The following is a 24,328-nucleotide window of genomic DNA, read 5'->3' as shown; positions in this document are numbered from 1 at the left end:
AACTTATGAAGTTTTCAGGAGGACCTCGATATTCCCAGTTGCGAAATCCCTGATCTCGAAATTCACGGGGTGTAGGACAAGAATGGTCCTGGGAAAAAATGGTCCCTGGTTGTGTGGACGGAAAAAATGGTCCCGCAAGCGCCTGCACTGCCAAATATACAGAAGCGTAGTTGCAGATAGCTGATGAAGCACATCACAGCCGACCGAGTGTTATCATTCGCTCTCTTGATTTGAAATTCGATTCAATGAGCAACAAAAAATCGATATAATTTGCTGCACTAGTTCGCTAGTAATGTCATCCTCTGGATGCTACTATTTTTCTGCAGTTGGCCAGCCACGGGTTTTACAGTTGTCCCCTGCATCATTTCTGTGTCGATGTTTATGTACAATAAAAGCTGTACACCCCTTATTCATTGTTTCATGGCCTGTACAACTCCGCTTCTGCTGAAGATACGGTTCATCGACAGAGAAAGTATTCGAGAACAACTACGATATCTTTGTCTGACGAACAACAGCAAAAAAACTATATAGGAAAGTACTAGTATCCCGGTTGAGTTGGGAACTACATCCGATGACATTCACGTTCAGCGAGCGTGAAGCCTCAGGATAGTGACCATATGTTTCTCATTTCATTGGTATGAATACAGAAGGTAATGTGTCATTGCGCTCAGTATTCTGTAGTTCTTCCTTTTATAAAAGAACGCGGCTACCATTTTTCCAACATATCTGCCAGAAATACGTAGAAGGTAGCAGGACCTTAGAGAATCACCAGTGATGAATCACCCTGTGTCATAGTCAAGATTTATTTGTTGTTGGAGAATCGCATCCTAATCTTGCCGCGTTGTCTGTACTAAGCAAACTAGAATAGAGAGAGAGGAACAGAAACAACAGATGCAATCCGCACAATGCAAGCGGTGCAGCAGGTGTAACAGCATTTATGTTCCTCATTCAATGGTTTTACTGTTCATTAACATGAACGTTAATTTAAAAAATCCTGTTTCTCAATTTAAACAAATAATGTGGGCGAATGATAACACTTGATTGGCTATGATCGATTTCCTCAGCTGTTCACAACGGCGCTCCTGGAATTTTCGGCTCACGGGACCCCGCAGGACCAATTTTTCCGCCCACGCAACCAGGGACCATTTTTTCTGGAACTATTTTTTCAGGAACCCAGCGAGGTGACAGCCTCTGAAGATCCGGCCTCTTGAGCGAGCTTTGATTATATGAAATAACTTCTCCGTAATCATTCCTTCAGTTGGCAATTGACTAGTGCTCAGATTCATCTATGGAAGCCCCCATTTTGTAATTCCATCTGTGTCTGTGTTGCTCTACAAGAATAGTGATTTGCCTAAAATACACATAAACTTGATTTATGCGTAGTCTGCGCTTCAAAAAGGAAATGAAGACTTTGCTAGGCATCAGCTGTGACCCATTTAGGGGTTGAGTGGTCGGTATCTAATAAGTGATCTCATCTAGGGATGGGCCTAAATAAATTTTCTGAGTATATGAATATAAATACTTTGGTGAACAAAATTCTCTGCAAAATACTTTTCATGAGTATTTAAATACAAAATGTAAATACAGTATTTACATGTTTTCAAGTTTGGGAGACCTCAGCGTCCAACACAACGAAATCTGGAGGAAAAAATTAACGCTTAAGGAGTTCTTTTACAAACAAAAAATAATAATAAGCGCTTATTTTTTCTTGTTCCACATGAAATCTAAGAGGTCGAACTGCACTTTTTCCTACACTGGAACAAGAACCTGTTATGTTGTCAAGTGACCATTATTATTATTATTTTTACTCGATATCTTTTTATTATTTGTCGAATCATTCTTTTTGGCGTCCAGGAAAAAAAAAGAAACAGTCTCTGTTAGAAATATTGCGACTCCCGCTGCGAGGCCCCGCCGTTCGACCTTTTTATATCTTCCTTGGCTGGTTTCCTGTGTGTCGACCCAAAGCCTTTATGCCCCTTCCCCCTGTCCGCCTTCCTTTGTACGGTTTGGTAAACCAGGACGCCCAGGCGAGACAAAAGGAAGGTCCCTGTCACTGGGTATTCTTCACTGACGTCATTTTTCTGGGCTAGTGTAATGTGAAAGAAAAAGGAAAAATGGGAAAAAGGAGTCTCTAAAATATATTACTAATGTTTCTGAGTAATAATGAGCAGTTTATTTTGTGACGGATATCTTGAAAAGTATTTTGCACCAATGCCTCTAAAATGAATTCAGATATCTGGTAATACCTACTTACCAGAAATATACAGGGTGTTACCCTATAAAAGTCTACCCTCTCCGGCATGCCGTGCTCGCCAATTACTCAATGCAGGCGGTACAATGTGTTGCCTACGTATAAAACTCATAAGGACATTCCATCATGGTAAATATCGAAGTGATTGAGCACCGTAACGCAAAGTTATAGCGCAAAACGTGAGGTTCCCGTAGTCAAAACAGCCAAGATGGCGCCTCTCGGTTAGCAGACGACATCCCGTTTGGGTGTCGTCTGCTTAGTATACGTCGGCATTTTTCGTTCCTCACGTTGCTTACTTCTGAGCAAACTACGACAGTTACACGAAAGCGAAATGAAAACTGCAGTTCCATCCGGCTGGCAGGATATGCGACACATTGTCGTGTGGGGAGCAGCCTGTCAAGTGCTCTTCTCAACGCCGCCATCTTGTTTTTTGACTATGGGAATTGCACGTTTTGAGTTATAACTTCGTGCTGCAGCACTCGATCGCTTTGAAATTTGCCAAGATTAAATGTCCTTATGAGCTTTGTATAAAGATCGCACAATGTGCCACCTGCATTGAGGCATACGGCATGGCGGCACGGGTAGACTTTTATAGGGTAACACCCTGTATATCCCAAAATGTCATTTTTGCATTAATAATAGAGGTATTATCAAGGTAAATTGCGTGTGAGCGAGTGCAGGAAAAAATACAGTTTCGAGCACTAGATTTTCCAGACGGGCATTGTAAGCGCGGTGTGCAGGCAATGTTTGTAGCCTAATTTACAGCCGCTAGTACATCCAGTTGAGAGCCTCCGAGATACCGAGCTTTGATAGCATATGATTGAAGTAACCTTTCCGTGGCCATTTCCTGATTGCTTTAATTGGCAATCGACTAGTGCTCACACTCAGTGCTGGCAACCTTTATTTATAATACCATCTGTGTGTGTATTGCCCATATTACCATCCATACTATGCGATCACATTTGTACGTCGGCATATAGCAAGTATGCACTAGTACAACAGTACGAAGAGCAACAAAAAATTCCATAATCAGCACATGCACTGAGGTATGGTACCGCAATTGTTGTAGTGAATCACCTCATCCCATCGTCATTCATGTAGTTGTTGTTCCATAATCAGTCAGTACAGACGCCAGTGACTTGTGAAAACAATAATTATAGCATAAATATATAACAACAAAATAAAAATAACCAAGTAGTCATACAGCAACAGGAGACAAGCAAAAAGACGCGAGTATCCCGAATCTTGAGCTTTGATAGCATATGATTGAAGTAACCTTTCCGTGGCCATTTCCTGATTTCTTTAATTGGCAATCGACTAGTGCTCACACTCAGTGCTGGCAACCTTTATTTATAATACCATCGGTGTGTGTATTGCCCATATTACCATCCATACTATGCGATCACATTTGTACGTCGGCATATAGCAAGTATGCACTAGTACAACAGTACGAAGAGCAACAAAAAATTCCATAATCAGCACATGCACTGAGGTATGGTACCGCAATTGTTGCAGTGAATCACCTCATCCCATCGTCATTCATGTAGTTGTTGTTCCATAATCAGTCAGTACAGACGCCAGTGACTTGTGAAAACAATAATTATAGCATAAATATATAACAACAAAATTAAAATAACCAAGTAGTCATACAGCAATAGGAGACAAGCAAAAAGACGCGAGTGTCCCGAATGGAGCTGCGGACCTTCTGTCTCAAAGTCCGACACTTTACCTCTCGACAAACAGCGCAGAGGAGCGTGCCGCCTTAAACTTGCGGCCTCAATCATGCACAATGGGGATTATTGCGGAGTCGGAGGCGAACGGCTTGATAAGGCACAGTGAGCGTCGCGCTATCTAGTGTCGGGGAAAATCGTGAATTGGAGTTGCCCCTAGACTGGTATGCCCTCTTAACACGGCTTTTGTTTTCGATTGCACTTTGATTTGAACTGCAATCTCCTTGTATAAACTTTTAGGTTCAGGTTGTGTTGAAGAAATATCAGTGATTCCCATGCACAAGGGAAACAGTGTGTTTATAGTGGAGTGGAGCCCCTTTGACCAGCACACTGATGAATACTACTGTAAAACCCTTCACACGTCACTCATTTTAGCAAATTTTGCGTATTGAAAAATAAGTGAACTATGAGGGCATGTGGAAATTTTAAAAAATTGGCCTCACGAAACAAAGTGTTTTATAGTATCCCCTGCCACCCCTATGTCAGACCCAATTGTGAGAGGGGCCTACATCATTATGTCCCCAATAGACCTTTTTACAAAAGCAAGCTCCACCTGTGGCACGCAAGGGATCATGGGAACTTCGAGCGCCTTCGAGCATTACTAGACGACCAGAGGCGGAGGTAGAAGAAGAACAACAACAACATTCCCGATGTACCCAGCAGCAGCGTCAGCTGGGGTAAACCATAACCGAAGCAGACGACAGTGCGGTGTCCCTCAAGGTTCCCATGCTGCTTTGCGCCGCATCTTTTAAAATAATCTATTGTGGCAATGGCTGTAGCGGCCACAAGAGACGCACTTATTTCATATAAAATTATATTGGAGGAACTTGGCCCCAGATATTTGTGGGCGCATAATAGCCGTAGTCGCTCATGCGCCAGAAAAACCTCAATCACTCACTCACTCAGATATTTGTGGTAGGAATAAGTTGATGGAACATGTTCTTTGAAAAATTTGATGAAATTCGTCATGACAGGTGAGAGCTTGTCTTTTCGGTGCTTCACAGCAGTGAGTGTAGCATGTTACTCTGAACTTTGGCCAATCCATGCATTGACAATTTTTTAGCTATTGTAAACAGAATAGCGACAGTGAACGAACGGCCCAGTGAAGATGTTTGTGCAGTTGCTCCTGTCTAACTTGATCTAGCTGGAACTTGAAGTCATTTCCCTGTTTCTTGAAAGTAGGGGTGTGCGAATCCGAATATTTTAAGTAGAATCAAATATCGAATCAAATGGGGAAAAAAATTCTGAATACCGAATCGAATATCGAATAATCATGCAAAATTTACAATATGTGACTTTCGCACTAAAAGTTTCCATTTTGTAGCCCATGGCTTTAGTGTAATTTTTCTGGTATTAGCTGTCACAAGAGAGACATGGAATTCTCCTAAATCCTCTAGTCTTTAATTTTACATGAGAGTGCTTCCTGCCTTTCAGGTGTGCCTACACTTGCTGGAGTGGTTTGTTTCATTTCAAAATTTTATGTCAGGCAGTGGCATGTTATACGGATGAGGCTGTAATTGTTTCAGACAACCACAGGCCATTTGTGAAACAAACAAATTGGCATCCTGCCTGAGCTTTGCCATGAACACCCTTTAGTTTCTTTGCTCTCGCCCGAGGAAGTTGCACTGCTGAAATTTTAGACGTAAGGGACATCTTTTAAGACACCCTTCTTGTTCGTGAGCTGTAGACATCAAGGGCTCACAGACATCAAATCAAAGTCCCCTGTCGGCACCGCTAAACAGCATGTGGGAGGGGCTCCACCCCTTCCATAGATGATGTCTACAAAACTAACTTTGGATAACGTTATCTTCAACTAAACACTGTCCCACCTGTGTTGGTCCTGCAGCAAGAACAATTTCGTAAAGCAGGCTTCACCTCATGCACGGAAGCATCAGGTGAAGCCCACTTTCGGGTTGTGTTGTTCATATTCGTGGAATAGTCGAATATTCACTCAAATATTGGATATTCGATTCGCGAATCTAATAGTTCGAGTGTTTGATATTCGATTCGAATTCGAGAACTCGAATATTCGCACACCCCTACTTGAAAGTGATCACCTAATCGCATTCAGCCGTGTCTGTGTGGGCATACAGTTTGCACTGTGTTCAACTGCTTTTTGCTAACCAGCCTGTTAAAGGTCACTGTTGATTATTATTATTATGGTTGAATTTATTATGGTGATGAGCAGTGGGTCTGATGTGCATGTTCTGGTGGTAATTCAGTTGTAGCCTCACTGGATGCTAATTGCTGGGTGCAACAAAATGGGCCAAACTGATCTGATTTGTCATGTCTCCCCTAATGCCCACTCAAGTCCTAGTAAATGTCTAAAGGGTTAGAATAATGACCCAGATCTTAGTGTTTTGTCAATCAATTTTGTGCTTCAATGATGGTGACATAACAAACATATGTGCGGTGTTGTTCATTCTGTGGGATGTGCTGATGCAGTTGCCTTAATCGATCCATGTGACATTTTGCTGTGCAGGATGGACAGGTGTGCAGAGTCGCTTTCTCTGTGTTGGTTGACCGGCTGGACCTAAGCAGGAATGAGGTGTCTAAAGTGTGAGTGGCAACACAGATTCTATTACAATGCAACATTTTTTATTCTGAAAGTGCATCTGCAAATGGAGCTTGTAGCTAATATGTAGGTATTCCTCTTTCAGTCTCAATCTGAAAGGTGGCGGAGGAGCATCATCTGGTGCTACGCCATCTTCCTCCGGTGGCACAGGAGGAAGTGGGGGAGCCCGTGCCAGGTCTAGAGGCAGAATTTTACGTTCAGCATCTAGGGGACGCAGTTCAGGTGTCATTATGGGATCCCGTCCAGTAGTGCCAGCACCTTACGTGCCAGAAGAGTTGGTATCGCAGGTGGGCATTCCTCACATCTCTTTGTTCACATATAACAGCCAAGTGACAGCACTTCAGTCATCTCGCATCAATTTATCCAGCTGTGTTCATCCACAGTTTTTTTTTTTTTTAAATATTGTATTCACTTGCATTTGCACACCCCCAGTCTGACACACACACAAAAAAAGTTGCAGAGGAAAGAAAAAATAACGCAATTTGTGCACCCGCAGTTTCCCACATGGGTAGCACCTCTCAGCAACTGTGTAGAGGTAACTGTGTAACTCTTAAGTAGAGGTGTGCGAATATTTGAAATTTTGAATACGAATCGAATATTTGCGATATTGGATTCGTACAGTAGAATCTCGATGATACGAATCTCACGGGGTCGCGGAAAAAATTCGTATCATCCGAAATTCGTATCAAACGAATTATACCAAAATAAAAATTGAGGCAAGAAAATAGACAGTGACTGTTCATTTTCCGTTACTGTCAATGAAAGAGGTCGGTTGTAACGCTTTTGTGTCTCCGTTTTTGGCGAATGCTGCCCAAACACGCGAGATGATTCAAAAGACCTAGCACGCGCTTTTCACCCGCGGGTCGCGTGACAGTGATCTAAAGCGAGCTTCTCCTAAAGCAAGCAGGCGTTAGGTGAAGCCGACTTTCGGAATGGTGACGCGTAATGTTGCCACATGTTGTCCTGATATGTTCCCTCCACGTGTTCTGGGGTTCCGGTCGCTGTTTTCCGCCAGAGCGATGTCGCACAGCTTCGCGGTTTATTGTTGCGAGGGGGGTAAAAAGGTCAAAACAGAGATAAGGTGATAAGGTTCCGGGCCGTTCAATCGCTTTGATCTTATCTCCACCACCACCACCACCACCAAAAGGAAAGTCATTGCTTGCATTGCGCTACATGATGTAAGGGAGTTCGTGGTGAGGATCGCCCTCCCTTTTCGAAAGACGCGGCAGCATGACTCGCGCGCTCTCGCGTCACGGGGGAACGACCTCTGTCGCATCTTCGGCTCATTCGTATCATCCGTAAAGGCAAGATAACGCGTTCGTATCATCCGAACTCTAATACATGGGAAGAATAGGCATTCTGGCCGGGACCGGAAAAGAATTCGTATCATCCCGAAATTCGTATCATCGGTGATCGTATCATCGAGATTCTACTGTATTCGTATTCGAAAATTTGATATTCGAATATTCGTAAAAGTTCGAATATTCGATTTTTTTAGAATATCATAGCAGTTTATTACGAAGCTGTCGCATGCAGCGCGCTGGAATTTGTACGTTGCGGTATCTGCGCACATCTGCACAAGAACAGCTGCACGGCAACACGCGGAGCTTCCGAGGTATGCTCATCTGTGAATGCGCCGCTACACGTTTGGTAACCGAAACCGAAACTAGTACACAGTTGCAGCCGCCATTTTAAAGTCCGCCCCATCCATACCGCCAAACGCGAAACCGCGGTACGCTTCATGCATCGTCTGCACAGTCGCGGCTTTAGAGGATTGCAAACGAACTCTGAACATTCGTATGAGGCCTACAGTTCGGTAAAATTCCGGTTTAATATCGAAATTTTGTTGGTGTTGAGCTGAACACAGCTGTTCACCATGCCATTGCATGCACAGCAAAAACCCGTGTCTCGAACACGTTTTTTCGGTTTCGATTTGTGGTTGTCAGCGATATATGATAGAATCATGGTCGCGTGCGATGACGACGATAGTCGAGGAGTGGGACGTGACGATATTTCGACAAAGGTTCTCCAACTCCGGCGCTGTGCGAGCGCGTATGTTAAAAAGTGCCAACTAGGACGACAATCGCTGCACTAATGTTGAAACTGCACTAACTGTTGACTGTAACAAATGATAGCAAGACGCGTATAGCCTTAAGCCCGACCTGCATGGAGCGATTTTGCTCGCGCGTCGGCGCAAAAAAGCTTTGAGGCCTGCGCGCAGCTTTTTGCCATGAAATGAAAGAAGCGCCGAACATGAACACCGCGGAAACAATCACGCGTGATGAGCAGTCATACAACATCGTCGAGGATCGCGGTTTTACTGCGCTAATGAATAAGGCTGTTCCAAGCTATGCATTACTGTCAGAAACCATGGCCTCACGCGTGACGTCATGCGTGAGAGCACAGTGAAACTCTGCAGTGTCTCGGCCACACAACGAATGTGGAAGGCATTGTCAGTGCAAGAAGAAAGCACTTGTCACCTTCAGTTTCCTTCTGAGATGTGCTCATCACTAGACCATCCTGCATTCAGAACATGTCATTGCTCTTTACTTCCACTCTGTCTGTTTTACAAGCACAGGTGTTCACTGTTCATGAAAGATTTTTGAAGTGCAAGTTTTTTTTAATGGTTTTCAGCTTGCCTCATGAGAAAAGCACATTGTTCCACTGTAAAAATAATTTTACTGTACATGTGCATATAAGCATCTATACCCCATGCTAAGCCAATACATTAATACATATTCCGTATTAGCACTTGGGACATTTTTCTAAGGATAACATAACTGTGACAATGCCTGTGTTTGGTGCTTAATTAACTTAATTAACTCTTAGAATCCTTTATCCTATGACACGATATTCGATATTTGATTCAATATTGAAAGGAAAATTTTGCAGATATTCGTACTCGATTCGTATTCGAAAATTTCAGTATTCGCACACCTCTATTCTTAAGTAGTAAGGGAATTGTTGCTTTTCATAAACACAATCACTAGTACTGCCCCTACCATTTTGACACGATCATTCTCTTCCTTCAGCATGCGTGAATGGTCTTTTTTTTTTTATGAAGGGCCTTTTGTTGTCTGTGTGTGTTCTAAATGCTACATACCGTCCTGCTGCTTTACAGGCACAAGTTGTGCTGCAGGGAAAGTCCCGTAACCTCATCATTCGAGAACTCCAGCGGACGGTAAGAGTCCTTTCCCCTCTTCTATGTCGGTATTTGGTAAATGTTTTGATGAGTGCTCTTTTTTTTCTTACCGTGCCAACTTTATCTCTCATACTAATATAGAGACTTGTCCATTCATGTTCAACCTGGTGAAACCGATTTTTGCCCCCAACTTGCATCATTGTCACTTGGGATGAAAGTGAGCAAATCCAGACAACAAAGCTTGCCAAAATGCAAATTCAACCACCAATACAGGCACTGGAAAACGCTAAATGCATACCTGCCAACTCTCCCGATTCATCCGGGAGACTCCCGGATTCGGACCGGTTTGTACGATTGTACGGCCGAGAAGCAAATCTCCCGGAAAATGCAGTTTCCCTCTCTATATCTCCAACGCCTGCTTTTTCTCTGGGCACACAGACGAAGACATCAATCCAATACCAGCCCAATTGCCATCGGCATCGCTGCTGCTTCCCGGAGCCTCTGTGTTACGGAGTTCAGGGGTTCTGGTCATGGTTCTAGTTCTATTACTTCTAGTTTCCGGGCATTTCCTCCATATTTTCGGGCGACAAAGGTGCCTTTGCACTAGCTGTTTCGACCTTGCGTACCTCGCAAAGAGAACAGAGACATAGGTTTGTGTCCTCACGTTCTTTTGAGAAAGTGTCATAGCCTTGTCACATCTTGACACCCATATAGTTTCTTGGAGAGGGCAAAGTCTGTTGCTGCAAAACTTGTGCCCGATGAGCCTGCTGGGGTGACCAACAACGGCTTTCTCCTAACCCCCCCCCCCCCCCCCCCCCCCTTCCCGCTTTTGAAATCTCCCTAATTTGGATGTTCCCAAGTTGGCAGGTATGTAAATGCTTCTCACCAAGCACTGTCGCTCGGTGTCTGGCATTTGTACCACTGTTTTTTTCACCCATAAATCCAATCTTACCGTGTTTTAGAGCTACTGAAATACAACTTGATTTTTAATTGAACCCACTCCTCTTGATTACTAATCAAGTGAGCTAACCAATTACAGTGGAGCTTGTTTATAATGATATTGATGGGAATGCAAAACCCGATAGTTATACATGAACGTTCAAGAAATCACCAGTTAGGACAACAGTGTAGTATTGTGCAAGTAGAACCTTGCTGAATATGCGCGTTTGTTGTGAGCACGAAAGTTTTTATCTAGCTCTAGTCTGACGCAGCTTTGTGTTGAAAGCCTTTCTGAGGACGACATAACTGCTGATACCAGATGAGCCTCCGCACCCCTTGAGGTTGATGACTTTGTCCATTGCTTGTCATCCAGTGCCGTTGTCATCATCGTTCTCACTATTGGAATTGTGTTGTCCTTTAGAATGGGCCTCGCCCAAGGGTAATTTGTCGACGCGTGTTTGAGTGGCGACACGCAACTGTCTGCCAACTCACATTTTGGAAGGCACGGTACTTCGCAACAAGGTTTTGCACTGGTACATAATCCATCAAACACTTGCAGCTTGATTTTTTCTACAATTTTTCTCCTAAATGACGAAATATGCAACCCTGTTCCTTTTGTGTTGGTGTCAAGCTAACATCATCTTTCATTCTGCGAGCAGGAATGTTTGCACTTTGGTGACTCTTTAAGACAGGAGAAAAGAGGATGGTTCGCTTTCGGAACAGATATAATAGAATGCAAAGTTGAGCAATGTGCCTTTCCTCATCAAAACTCGTTCCTGAACCGCAGGCGTTGTCGTAGCAGGTCATCAAAAACTTGAGGGCGAGTGAACGATGTGGAGAGGGAGCAACCTCCTCTCCTAATCGCGAGTGCTTTCGAAGTCTCACGCTTTGCAATGTGCACATCTAATCCCCGTCAGTTATGTGCAGCTAAATGCACCCCGTTCCCACTCTAATGCTCATGGAGGCTAAGGTTCTTGAAAATGCCCCCTTGAAGTTTTTCTCAATTACACAATTGGAATCTTGCTTCTCGATTTTTCGTGCGTTTTATCGGCCGACGGGAGAATTATGATCGATCTACGCGTGCAAACGCTTTTACATTGATCGCCATGTTGAAGTCTCGTTTCCATGCACTTCAATGGGCGAGCTGACGGGAACCAGCAATTTGGTCGTAATATCGGAGTTATCGTTATATCGAAGATCGCAATAAACTGGCTCGATCGTATACCAGACTGGCACGACCTACTGACGACTCTCCAAGAGGCCTCATTCAATAATCGATCTCAGCCGATGCTGTGAAAACCGGAATCGAATGGCATCTCCTCGTTGTTGCGATGCTCAGTCTGCAAATAATCTTCAGTTGCGTCAAGTGTGGATGGAATACCAGTTACCTTGAAGCTTTTTCATTTTGATATGGGGAGGCATTATGTACCGAGCATGAACAATCAATTCAACAAGGTGGTTGTAGCACTGGCCGCTTCACTTTTCCTCGCTTTTGTAAGTTTGTGACGTGTGAACACCATCTACGTCAGATGTTCCCAGTCCACTGCGTATCACCACAATGTCTGTACGGCACTCGGCAAGCTTTGTTCGTACTAGCATGACTAAATGTCTGGAATAACTGTCCAACACAAGAAGTGTGGGCACACGTACGGGACTTCCTGCACACTTCTTTCACAGACTTTTGAGCCAATCCACCGTCTGTTAATTGAACCTCTACCCCTTTTTAATGAATGCAGATATTAACTCTGAGCAGAAATGTTCCTTTGTGAATGGTTTTTCAAGATGATGTATGATGGTAGCTTGCTCCCATCTACTGTAATTATCGCACACCTCTGCTTTTGTGCCCCAAAGTTTGTGATGTTCCTCGCTCCTTTGGAGTGTGCAGTTCTATTTGCCTGCATGTCATAGTTGATTGGTGTTTCCAATCTGAGATAGAATGGAGTTTTTCTCCTCATGCTAGCTTATCAGAAATCTTTGTCTCCGAGATGTCCAGGGAGCTGCTGGCACAGGCTGTTTCATCTATGAAATGTTTGTTCATGACAACGCATAAAGCAAACTGTCCACCCGTTGCTAGCTTTTGTAATCACTGGCTGCAGTTTCTACCTTCAGAGCCATTTGCTGTGCATGTGTCTATATACTTTGCGTTCCTGCACATATATCAGTACAAGACTTTCCTCTTCAGAAGTATCTTTGGTCGCTGGAATGCCATGTGTGTGTTCTTCGTTGGCACAAGGCTATCTTTTTCCTTCCTCCAATAGCGTGCCGGAGCTCTGTTCATGGAAAAATGCTGAGCAGCATCACGATTTTTGTGCTCCTACAAAAGGTGCATTCTTTTCATGAAAAAAAGGTGCGGTTTCATTTTACCCTTTTCACCAAGGGTGCAATGGAACTGACGGAAAGGTTTTTGACTGATGCAGCCACCCTTCAGCATAAAAAGAATGTGAGAGTGCAAGAGCTGTCTGCTCTGTCGTCTGCTATTGATCGTGGTTGGGCTATGCTTCGCACATAGCCTGTGCACTGTTCACGGCGGTTGGCGGCTGCTATGACAGCATGTACTACAGTTGTGGTGCTTACTACAGATTCGGAAGAGGCAGGATTGCAGTTGTAGGGCTTGGCAAATGGTTCCACTACATATTACAAAAGTACTGCAACACACCATTCTAACGGAATACAAGCACATGTTTTGGTTGCCATCTTGCCTGGTCAATTTGATTAATCCCGGCAATGTTTGAATATCCACTATTTTATCTGAGGACAATAAACTTGCAGCAAAAAGCTACATGCAAGGCAAAACTGCTCTAACCGTGATTACATCCTCCTCCTTAACCTCCTCCTCGACAACAGCTTGCCCATTTTCATCAAGCATCGAATATGCATGCACGTTCCTACACCACGTTGCAGTCTGTTGCAGTGTGTTGTCTGCTCGTACTGCCCTGCACCCTTGCTCCTGCTCTACCCGACGGTGCAACAGTTTTCGGATTTGGTGCAGAAACAGAGCAATTTGTACTGTGAAGCAAATACGTATGAAAACCACGCCTACCATGACAATGCCAACACTGCCTCTTCGATCAGCACTCATTGATTGGCTGGAGCATCCGTCCTCCTCCTCAATGTTCTTGTCTGTCACTCCACCGATTGCTTGCACTGACGGACTAGTGCTGCAAAATGTAAATGGGCTGTGCTACTGAACTAGGGGTTCATCTAGTATGCGGATGGTAAAATTACCAGCATTTGAGCACTCAAGTTGAATGTGCATTCAGTACACGGGTGCATTCAGTGTGCGACTGAATATGCTAGTTACCTTACACGTTGCACATTTTGCAGCATTTTTGGTTTTTAATTTTGTGGAGTAGGTGATGATTTTGCATTTGAAGCAGAGGAACATAGGCCATGTGAGGGCGCTTCATTTACAAAGCCCATTTGGAATTACATCTTTCCCCACAAGTTCTGCTCTCATACATGTTATTGTATTGCAACGAAAAAGCAAAGTTAATTTGGGAGCCAGTATACAATATTCAAGTCTGTGTTATTTTGTTGCAGAATCTGGATGTTAACTTGGCCGTCAACAACCTCTTGAGTAGAGATGATGAAGAGAGTGAAGATATTGACGATGGGCAGGAGTCTTACATGCCAGGAGGTGAGTCCTGTCACAATATGTTTACTTGTTGCTAGCACGTACTGATTTAATGCCGGAAAAAATTACTAAATGCACGTGTGAAGTGAACCAGTAAAGTCAGTCTCCTAGGCATCCTGACACCCCACATATTGAGTTTGTTATGGTCAGTCTGGTGATACCAGTGATGGGCAAAGTACAAAGTGCCATTATTTATGCATTAGTTTCCATGCATATATCATGCTATTCATCATCTACATATATATATACACATGATACATATGATAGACACGACATAGACACTACATATGATAGGCGTAAATCTTGGCTGCAAAACTTTACCATGCGATGCTCAAAAAAGCAGGAATACACTAAAACTTTCACTTATGAAGCAAACATGATGTTGGAATATCCGTGGGAATGAGAATACGGTCATCTTTCGATTATCCGGACAACTCGATGAAGTATTTCCGGATAACCGAACCAAGCAAGCTTCCAGGAAAACCCGAAAAATTCAGGAGGCATCTTTGTAGCTCCAGAAACGGAACTGAGGAAAAGATTGTTACTTCAAAAATTCATGTGAAGTGAGCTGCTTGAAATTAGTAGGCAAGTGTTTGACATACTTTTGGTCACAGCCACTGCACCCACTGCATCACCCTACTGTTCAAAGAAGGGTAATGTCTCAAAAAGGTGGTCCTGCACAGATATCTGTCCTTTTGCAAATGTCTTTGGCATAGGCCAAAAGACAGGTGATGCTTTCAGACGTCGGACATTGGATATTGGACTCTCGACATTGACCTTTACATGTGGATTTCTTGTGCCCGGTGAATACAGTTATTGTCTTACACTTATTGTCTGCCACCTCTACTGTGTGGCCGCACACATCAAAAGGGAGTGACCTCTGAAGAAAGAGGCGTCAAACAGTACAAAGTGCCTGGGTCAAATATGATTACCCTTTTCCGGAATAATGCGAACACACCACTTGCCAGGGACAGAGGTTGTGACACTTTTTCGGAAAACCAAATCAAAATAACCTAGGTCCTGGAAGATAGGTCCCCATACTTACTGTCCGGATATGGTAGCCTTATCGTTCCGGTAATATATAGTTAGGGCCTGACTTTTTAGGGTTAAACCCGTATCCACCCGATATTTACCCCCCGAACGAAATCTGTAAAATTCGGGTTTAACCCGAATCTACCCGAAAACATCCGGGTCGCGTGGCACCCTCATAAGCGTGCATTAAAATAAAGTTTGATAACATTGCTAAACATTAGTTCCATGTTAAGACAGATTTCTATTAAACAAAAAAAAATCACCCGAATACACCCGAATTCCTGACGACAGAATATGCCGTAACGGGATTTAACCCGAATGCACCCGAATTTTCAAATGAAAAATATCACCCGATATTTACCCCCCGAATTTAGCCAAAAATAAAACCCGAAAAAGTCAGGCCCTATATATAGTCTGTATAATGAGTTTTCCGGGTATCTGAACTCCGGATAAGCAAGACGTGACTGTACTAGGAAACGTGGACAAACTCTTAAAACCAGTGCCTGACGCACTGACATGACCTATGATTCTGAACATTCCGGTGCCGATTCTAATAAAAAAGAAAATAAAGTGGAAGAGGCTTCGTGTATTTTGCAGGGACTAGGCACGCCAGTCTTAATTTTGTGAAGCCCTCACTGCACAAAATAAGACATTCTACTGAGGCAAAACCTCATAGCTCAAGGCGTCATAGCTCAAGGCTTCTAGGCTTCTAGCGAGAACTGTACCAATAGCAAATATTTTGAAATCAAATTTAATACGAATATCTCACACACACACTGTGAATCAAAATTGAATTTTAAATCTTTCAATTTTGAATCAAGCTTGAATACTCACAAAGAAACCTAGTTTGAGCATTTTGAATATCTCACTTTGAAAAAGTTTAAATGTAAAATGTAAGCCTGTCTTCAGTTGGCACATCTCAAAAGAACCAATTCGAATGTCAGAATGTCGAATGTGTCTGGTGAGACTTGAGCTTCTCAGTCAGTATAAATTATCTCAAGAAAAAAGAAACCCCTCTACTTCAGATACTGAATGCACATTACATAGCTGGAATGTACACAGTCTAGTTCATTCGTCTGCATTTTTACTTTCTGTACGTTTTACAAACTGCAAATATTTCCCTCTGACCAATAATGTAAGCACAGAAGACCTTCCATTTAGTTGTGTGCTTTGTATGGAACAGTCTACACTCAGAGACAACTCAAGAGCTGTGGTCACAGAGGTGTATCTCTGCCAGCGGAGAATATAGTCCGCACATTGGGAATGGGGAATACGAGAAGTTGGCAGACGCCATGCAGACGAGGAAGTCGATTGACTTGTTTTGTTAGCGAAGATATTTTACATGTTTGCGTTAAAAAGCATGTACATGTGCTCCAAGTATGTCATCTACGGTGAGTGTTCAATGACCAATGAGTGATCATTAGTCAACATGATCAATTTGAGAATTTGAATGAAGCGGGTGCACTGTGTCATGACTTAAGACGTTATGCACCGGCCTAAGCCCATCACAGAAGTCTTCAGGACTGTGGGCGGAGTTGACCTGTTCCAGATTATAGGAACATATTGTGAGCGCAACTACAAGTTGTCACAGAAAAACGCTAGCATTTGTACATATAGTGTACATGCTGAGTGAAGCTCTCCACGAATGAACAGACAAGAAGAGACACTCACTTGACGATATGTGAAAGGGATGTGGCCTTCAAAAGCTCTCTGTAAATCTTTTTGTACTCAGTATAGTAACCCAGGAAAGGGCTGTTCTTGAAGGTAGGGTGTAACTCGGGACAGCTTCTGCAATTAGTGAAATCTGCTATCTTTAACAGAGAATGGGGGAAGGTCGAGAGCTGTAATTTTTGCAACCTTACCATCCCCAGTGTCCTTTCTCTGCATTGCAATCGATCTTTGTGATTCACAGTTTCAGGGAGATCTAGGCACTTGGAAGTGGCCCATTAGATATCTTCCATCTGTATCATTTGCCGGCATCGCGATAGGGCGAGTGAAGGAAATGATCTGTCAATGTTGCACACTGTATTGATTCTGAGATGGACGTGAGGTGCAGCCCAAAATGTGCTGATGACGAAGTTGATTGAGCGGATTAAGTTTTGGGTTAGCATAAAATGCATTGTGTTAATACTACTCTTATTGCACAACACATCATCTAGCTGCCTTGGTTTTGCCCACAATGCTCATGTGAAAGTACACCAATGAAGGTGCTACACATTGTTTCAGTGCTATGGATTTGAAAACTGCAAATACTGTTCAAATATCATTTATTTGCGCTGCTTTAATGACAACCATTATGATCACTGTTGCTTGAGGATACTGTTAAATAAGGTTCTGAGGCATGTGTGCAGTTCTCTAGCCATGATATCGAATGTTCGTTTCATAATCATCAATCTTGTGATTAAGAAGGTTTGACGGTCACTTCCTTCACAGATGACTTGATTTCCTTATTGGATGCTGGCATACACAGTGATCACCCAAGCGTCATCATTGATGCGGATGCAATGTTTTCTGAAGACATGTTTGGCTATGCTAACCTGCGTAATCGTGCTGCGAACCGTGGTCGGACAGGTGAGCATGTTTTCTAATTTTATCAGATCATGTTTGTGCTAGTAATGCCATGCCAGCACATTCAAAACAGATTCGTCCCATGCCAACATTGCTTGCATCTGACAGAAAAGATTGTTGTGCCCATACCACCCACTTTGAGAGCCAAAACCTTCGGTTGCTTGTAGGGTTGTGCAGATATCTAATACTTGAAACCAGGTAGACGTTACATGCTCCTCAATAATCTGAAACCAGGGATCCCTGGGTGCCCAATTATTTCTTGCAATGAGGCACTCACCCAAAAGCTTTCTAGCTTTTTAGATCGTTCCTTTAAGGACTTATCCCCACAACAGCTGTCCTACATCAAGGACGCTAATCACTTCCTTCAGCCAACCATTCACCTCAAGGCTATATACCAACATCCCACATGGAGACTGCATTACTGCAGCAAAGATGTTTTTTTTAAAGTACTCAGACAATTGTTTTTGTCCACGTGTTCCGTCCACCCACTCGCGTTGATCCTAAAAAATAACTTTGAGTTCAACAGAGGCTGTGCCTATAAACCAGGGTGCAGAGATGGCACCTACACATGCAAATATGATGATGAACACTTTGGAAGAAAAATTCTCGTCCGAACGCGAACAATAAACAACCCTTTACAACTGCTTCCTTGGCAATACACTACCGGTCACATTCGGAAGATGCTCTCACAAGATTTGTAGGGTATTTCAAGCAGATGCACATCTAGAGCTTTGTGTTTTAAGGTTAAACCTGGTAAAACCAGTTTCTCCCACACTTGTGTCATTGTCGGTTAAGATACCCTCCCAACAACAACAAACACACAAAAAAAGATTAAAAGAACTCGTCAAAGTGGAAAGCTGCACGGTATATCATGTTCATGTGAAATGCTCAAAGTGCTTTTTTGTGCCTAGTTTTACAGCTCCTGAATTAGAGCCAGACTTTCGCCCCCCCCTTCCCTCGATAACCCGAAAACGTGTGGGTCTGTTCTTACTTCGCCGTAACTACCAGTTTCCTGGATGTAAAATCTAGGCCTCCATGTATTACACCAGGCCTGAAAGCTCCGTGATTTCCCCATTGAAAGCGTGTGCTGGACTTAGTTCACTTATCTGCCATATGGCGCTCGCTACATGGCCCAGGATGGCGATGGTATTGGGACCTTGCAAGGTTTCGGAGCTTCGGCACAGTTCTGCGCTCTGGGAAATGTGTCGTGTGGGAACTTGTAAACGACGATGATTTGGTCACGTGGATTTGGTACTGCGAATGTGTCTATGTTGTGTGCTTGCTCGGAAGAAAGAGAAAATTATAACTCACACGCGGTGAGGATTTTTGAGCAATGCGAATCGATTTCGCTTGTGGACCTTGTCATCATAATGAACGAAAGGGAAATTACACAAGCAAGACTCACCCCCTTCTTCTTTCTTTTGATACCTCAAACGCCCAAACTCGACTTTTTCTCTGTCTCTCAAGTGAGGAGGCGGCAGGGCTAGATTAATATGACCACTGATCTTCTGCAAAAAATACATTTTCAACTCCGAGAGCATTTCGTCAGAAGACTACGCACGTGATTTCGCAGATCTTGAAAAAAATCAATTACAGCAATCAACAGATTTTATAACCGAGGAACTTTTGTGATAACGATGGTTGTCGTCTGCTAGTCCCAAATGCGCCGGGTACACGGTCCACACCGAAATCAAAGCTCTTGGTCAAAAGTTTCCTGGACAAACGTTTATTCTAACACATGGGGACAGTAATTCATTCGTGAGTAGAGCACACAACCGCCACAATCCGTGGAGGAAGCTGCTGCGCGCTGTACCATGAGCGAAGGTGGTGGTGCAGTACAGTCTCTCCTCATTGCGGATCGCGGTCTGCTTAGCAGCCTTTAGGGCCATGTAGGAAGCGCCAATGTGGCAGGTAAACGAACTAAGTGCGGCACAGCTTTTTCTTGGGAGCTTTCAGGCCTGGTGTAATACATGGAGGCCTAGGTAAAATTAAGCCACTGTGTTTTAAGTAGTAATCTATGAGGCTTATTTATATGATGTGATTTTAATTGATCTGAGGTGTGTTGTCTATTATGCAGGTGACCAAGAGCGTGATAGCCTTTTCCGTGTGCGCGAACGCCACTACTCTGGGTCACGACGGTGGCTAGAGTCTGCGCTCAGAGACAGTGGCTCCGACCTCACTGACACCAAAAAACTGAACCCCCTGTGGTTGGCAGATGACCCAGAATACTGGACTCCTCCTGACAAGGTAACGACTTCCAACTCAAATGAGATTAGCAAGGATAGCAGACTAGGAAGACTAATTGTTGTGTGTAAGCTATTGATATTACACGAACTACAGCATGGTTGAATTCTCACTACCCTGTCACTTCCCAGAGCTAATGCCATTATCTTGACTGTAAACTTTACTATCTTGAGGGATTTAATGGCTCTTCCCTCTTTTGTCTCATATCGATGTCAAATGTGCTTGGCTTCATTAATCTGGAAGTGCTACATGAGCTCACATGTAAGTGGACAGGTTCCCTGGCTGTTTATGCCAAAGCATGCTATCTTGCACAGTGCTATCACTTGATGTAGCATTGTGCTGTGTACGTTGCAGAATTGTCATTGCCATCTTTGTGTTTGCTCTGATACTCTGGGGCCTGTGTCATATGCAACACTGTTTATCTTTCTGCTCATATTTCTGGCTTCAAGTAGGGGTGCAGGCATAAAAAAATTGTCAAATTGGTGAAAATTTTTATTTTTATTCTCCCTTACTATCCACCCATGTGCCAGAGGATGAAATCTAACTACATTTTGACAAGTGTTTGTAGTAATGGCTTACAGTATTGGCACTGGTTTGGAAACACTTTGTTGTTCCTCGACATATGTGCTTGTAATGTGTCACTGCCCTAAGTGGCACAAACAAAAACACACAAAAAAAGGCATAAAACCGCAACCTACTGTCATTGGCATCAACAAAAGCAAATTAGACATCGCGAGGTGCTAGCAATGTGCGTTTTTGTATCCAAAAACAGCTGCAAAATGGCCCCGGTTTCAGAATGGCGTCGGCATACCGAAAATTACCGGCGGCGGCGGCACACATGCAGTGATGGAAGTGCTTCGCCAAACTGCGCCAATCACAGCGTGCTGCACCATCCTGCACTGTAGAGGCTGTTTTTGCTACATTTCCGCCAATGCGCAGAGTAGCCGACTATTTCGCAGTCCACGAGGATGGCATGCGTGACGAGAAAACTAATCCCGAAGTAAAGGAGGCGTGCCAGCGTTTGACCGAATTGAAACGTAAGAGGGAGCTGTCACAGCAACTTACTAGCCTGCTATTCAGTTGAAGCCGATGCCAGCTAGGCCTAGCCTAGCTCTAGCCAACCAGTGCGCATGTGCACCGTCATGCAGACACTCCAACAATTCTGCTGTTTGCTTTGTGTCATCCTTTGTTTTCCCCAAGCTCAGGGACATGTTACCAACGTCAAGTATACACCAACCAGCTAGCATTTTGCTTCTACAGTAAAAGCTCGTTAATTCGAATCCCGCGGGGACGCGAAAAAAGTTCGAATTAAACGAAGTTCGAACTAACGAAAGATAAAAGGAAACAGTCAAAAACAGCATTGGTAAGGTCAGTAAAGCTTACGATTTTTATTGAAGAAAAAAGTCAGTGATCGCTTGCTGTTTGTGCCCTCGAAATCTGAGCACCATCAGCTTGCGTTCCAAGGCACGAAGATGGTGAAGAGCCTCTTCTTGGCCTTCTTCATGACTGAAGAACTGACGCGCAACACTTAGCGCCTCCAAAACCTGCGATGGGGACGGTCGCACTGTCGTTTCCTCGACCTCTTGGTCCTCTTCAGTTTCCTCCTCGGGTTCTTGTCGGCCCGACACTTCCGCAAGGATGTCTTCGTCACTCCGAACACCGCAGACCACCGCAGCGGTATCCGCGTCTGCGTAATCAGAGAAGCGCACGCCTTGGAGCGCCTCATGCATGTCTGTAGGAACATTCTCCTGGTCCCATATGTCATCAGTCAGTTCCTGCACACAAGTGTCCTGCGCGCTTGAGCTGCTTTGATCAATGAAACCGCTGTGACTGAAACAGTTTGCGATAGTACGGGGCGTGACTTGGTCCCACGCGCGCGCCAGCATGTGCAGTGCTCCAAGCAGAGTCACGGTGTAGCTCGGACCGCACAAGATCATACGCTCCAACATATGACGTCTATAAAACGACTTCATATTCTTGATCACACCCTGATCCATTGGCTGCAAAATCGCGGTGGTATTTGCTGGCAGGAAAGCTAATTCGATAGACTTCAGTTCGACGTGCATCTTGTGCGCAGAACAATTGTCAATGATGAGGAGAACCTTTCGGTTCCTCAATTCAAGCTTTCTGTCCCACGTCGTAAGCCGTCGCTTGAAGAGATCGGCGGTCATCCACGCCTTTCCATTGGCAGCGTACTCCGTCGGCAGCGTCCGAATGTTCTTAAAGCACCGCGGCTTCAGAGACTTTCCGATCACGAAGAGGGGAAGTTTCTCCGTCCCGGCCATGTTCGCTGCCACCATCACCGTGACGCGTTCCTTGCTGCGTTTTCCGCCCGTGCAGCTGTCCCCTTTATAGGTGATCGTTCTGTCCGGCAGAAGTTTGTAAAACAAAGCAGTCTCGTCTGCGTTGAAAATGTCGTCTGGCGAGTATCTCCTCAGATAGTCCTGCAACTGTTCGTTTTTCCACAACGTGCATGTTTCCGCACTAACACTGCCACGTTCACCGCACACTCTCCGGAACACAAGTTCATGTCTCGAAATCGGTGAAACCATCCATCAGATGCTGTAAAGTCCTTGATGTTCAACCGGAGTGCAAAGTCCGCCGCCTTCGCCATAATTATTGGACCACTTAGGGGAACGTCCTGGCTTCGCATCTCCTTAATCCATGCGATCAAGGCATTCTCCATTTCGGGGTGCTTCGCATGTCGGAGCCTCTTCCTCTCGGGGGTGAAATCCTTATTTTCGTAGGAGTCTTCAATGGACTTGCGGTTTCGGATGTATATCGACAGCGTGCTTTTTGGTATCCCGTACTTCTTTGCAATGTCACTCTTGCTGATCCTTCCAGCGTCGACTTCACGCAGAATGTCCACTTTGTCCTTCAGCATTTTCGATCCGTATTTACCACGGGACGACGTCGGAGGCATGGTTGCAGCAGTCTACACGTGGCGAGATCACGAGAACGAAGCCACGAAGCCGTCCACACTTTACTCAGCGAGGCGTTGCAAACAAAGAGGAGGAGGAAGCGGGGAAGAGATCTCTTCTCAAGAGGAGAAAGGAGGAATGTCTCCCACTCTATGTCTCTCCCCCAATGGGTGACCGCCTATCTAGGCCACGTGCGGCCCTGGAAGGCTGCCAGCAGCAGCGCGAAGGGGCGCCCGAGAAGTTCGAATTATGCGCAGGGCGGCTGATTTGAGTGCGAATTAACGAGCTACTTTATACATTGATATGTATGGGAGCTTGGCGGGACCGCGATGGCTTGTTTGAATTATCCAGAAATTCGAATTAACGAGGTGTGAATTAACGAGCTTTTACTGTATGTTCATCGCTACACCTATTGTTGACAGTCACTGTAATTTGCTACCTTTGAGGTTTGCTAGGCTATTCGACAACAAAACACATTGCGATTGTGGACACACAGTTCACGGCTGCTCTGCACTGACTCCTCGGAAGCGCCTACGCCAGGTTAGGCGCGCGGCTCCCCAATCTAGCGCCTCTAAATTGAGTGGAAAATTGCCCATGACACAACGAAACTAAAACTAAGCTGTGCCATGCTGCGCCAAATCCCAATTTTTCCTGTGCCAGAACGCTTTGAGGTAGGGGTGTGCGAATATTCGAATTCTCGAATCGAATCGAATATCAAACGCTCGAACTATTCGATTCGCGAATCGAATATTCAATATTCGAACTATTCGATTCGCGAATCGAATATTCAATATTCGATTTTTCGAATATTCAACTATTCCACGAATATGAACGACACAACCCGAAAGTGGGCTTCACCTGATGCTTCCGTGTATGAGGTGAAGCCTCCTTTACGAAATTGCCCTTGCTGCAGGACCAACACAGGCTGGACGGTGTTTAGTTTAAGATAACGTTATCCAAAGTTAGTTTTGTAGACATTTTATGTGGAAGGGGCGGCGCCCCTCCCACATGCAGTTTAGCAGTGCCGATGAGGGACTTTGATTTGATGTCTGTCAGGTTGCCTTTAAAAAAGTTAGGACTCTTGAATAATGACTACAGCCCATGAACAAGAAGGGTGTCTTAAAGATGTCCTTTACATCTAAAATTTCAGTAGTGGAACTTCCTAGGACGAGTGCAAAGAAACTAAAGGGTGTTCATGGCAAAACTGAGGCAGGATGCCAATTCGTTTGTTTCACAAATGGCCTGTGGTTGTCTGAAACAATTACAGCCTCGTCCGTATAACATGCTACTGC

The 24,328-nt window shown here is 44.3% G+C and overlaps 1 protein-coding gene across 3 annotated transcripts in view; it reads left to right on the top strand.

Moving 5' to 3' along the window:
* Positions 1-24,328, top strand: part of LOC135388521 (E3 ubiquitin-protein ligase UBR5-like) — a 272,129-nt gene that overhangs the window by 12,969 nt on the left and 234,832 nt on the right. For all 3 annotated transcript variants that reach the window (XM_064618109.1, XM_064618108.1, XM_064618107.1), the window contains exons 3-8: positions 6,464-6,540; positions 6,642-6,843; positions 9,678-9,737; positions 14,178-14,274; positions 17,737-17,874; positions 19,949-20,118. In XM_064618109.1, the coding sequence (XP_064474179.1) occupies positions 6,464-6,540; positions 6,642-6,843; positions 9,678-9,737; positions 14,178-14,274; positions 17,737-17,874; positions 19,949-20,118 (744 nt within the window). The remainder of the gene's footprint in view (positions 1-6,463; positions 6,541-6,641; positions 6,844-9,677; positions 9,738-14,177; positions 14,275-17,736; positions 17,875-19,948; positions 20,119-24,328) is intronic.

This window comes from Ornithodoros turicata, chromosome 3, assembly GCF_037126465.1.
Source record: "Ornithodoros turicata isolate Travis chromosome 3, ASM3712646v1, whole genome shotgun sequence".
Classification (NCBI taxonomy): Eukaryota; Metazoa; Arthropoda; class Arachnida; order Ixodida; family Argasidae; genus Ornithodoros; species Ornithodoros turicata.
Note: the sequence above shows the minus strand (reverse complement) of the source record. Positions and strands in the feature narration are given on the sequence as shown.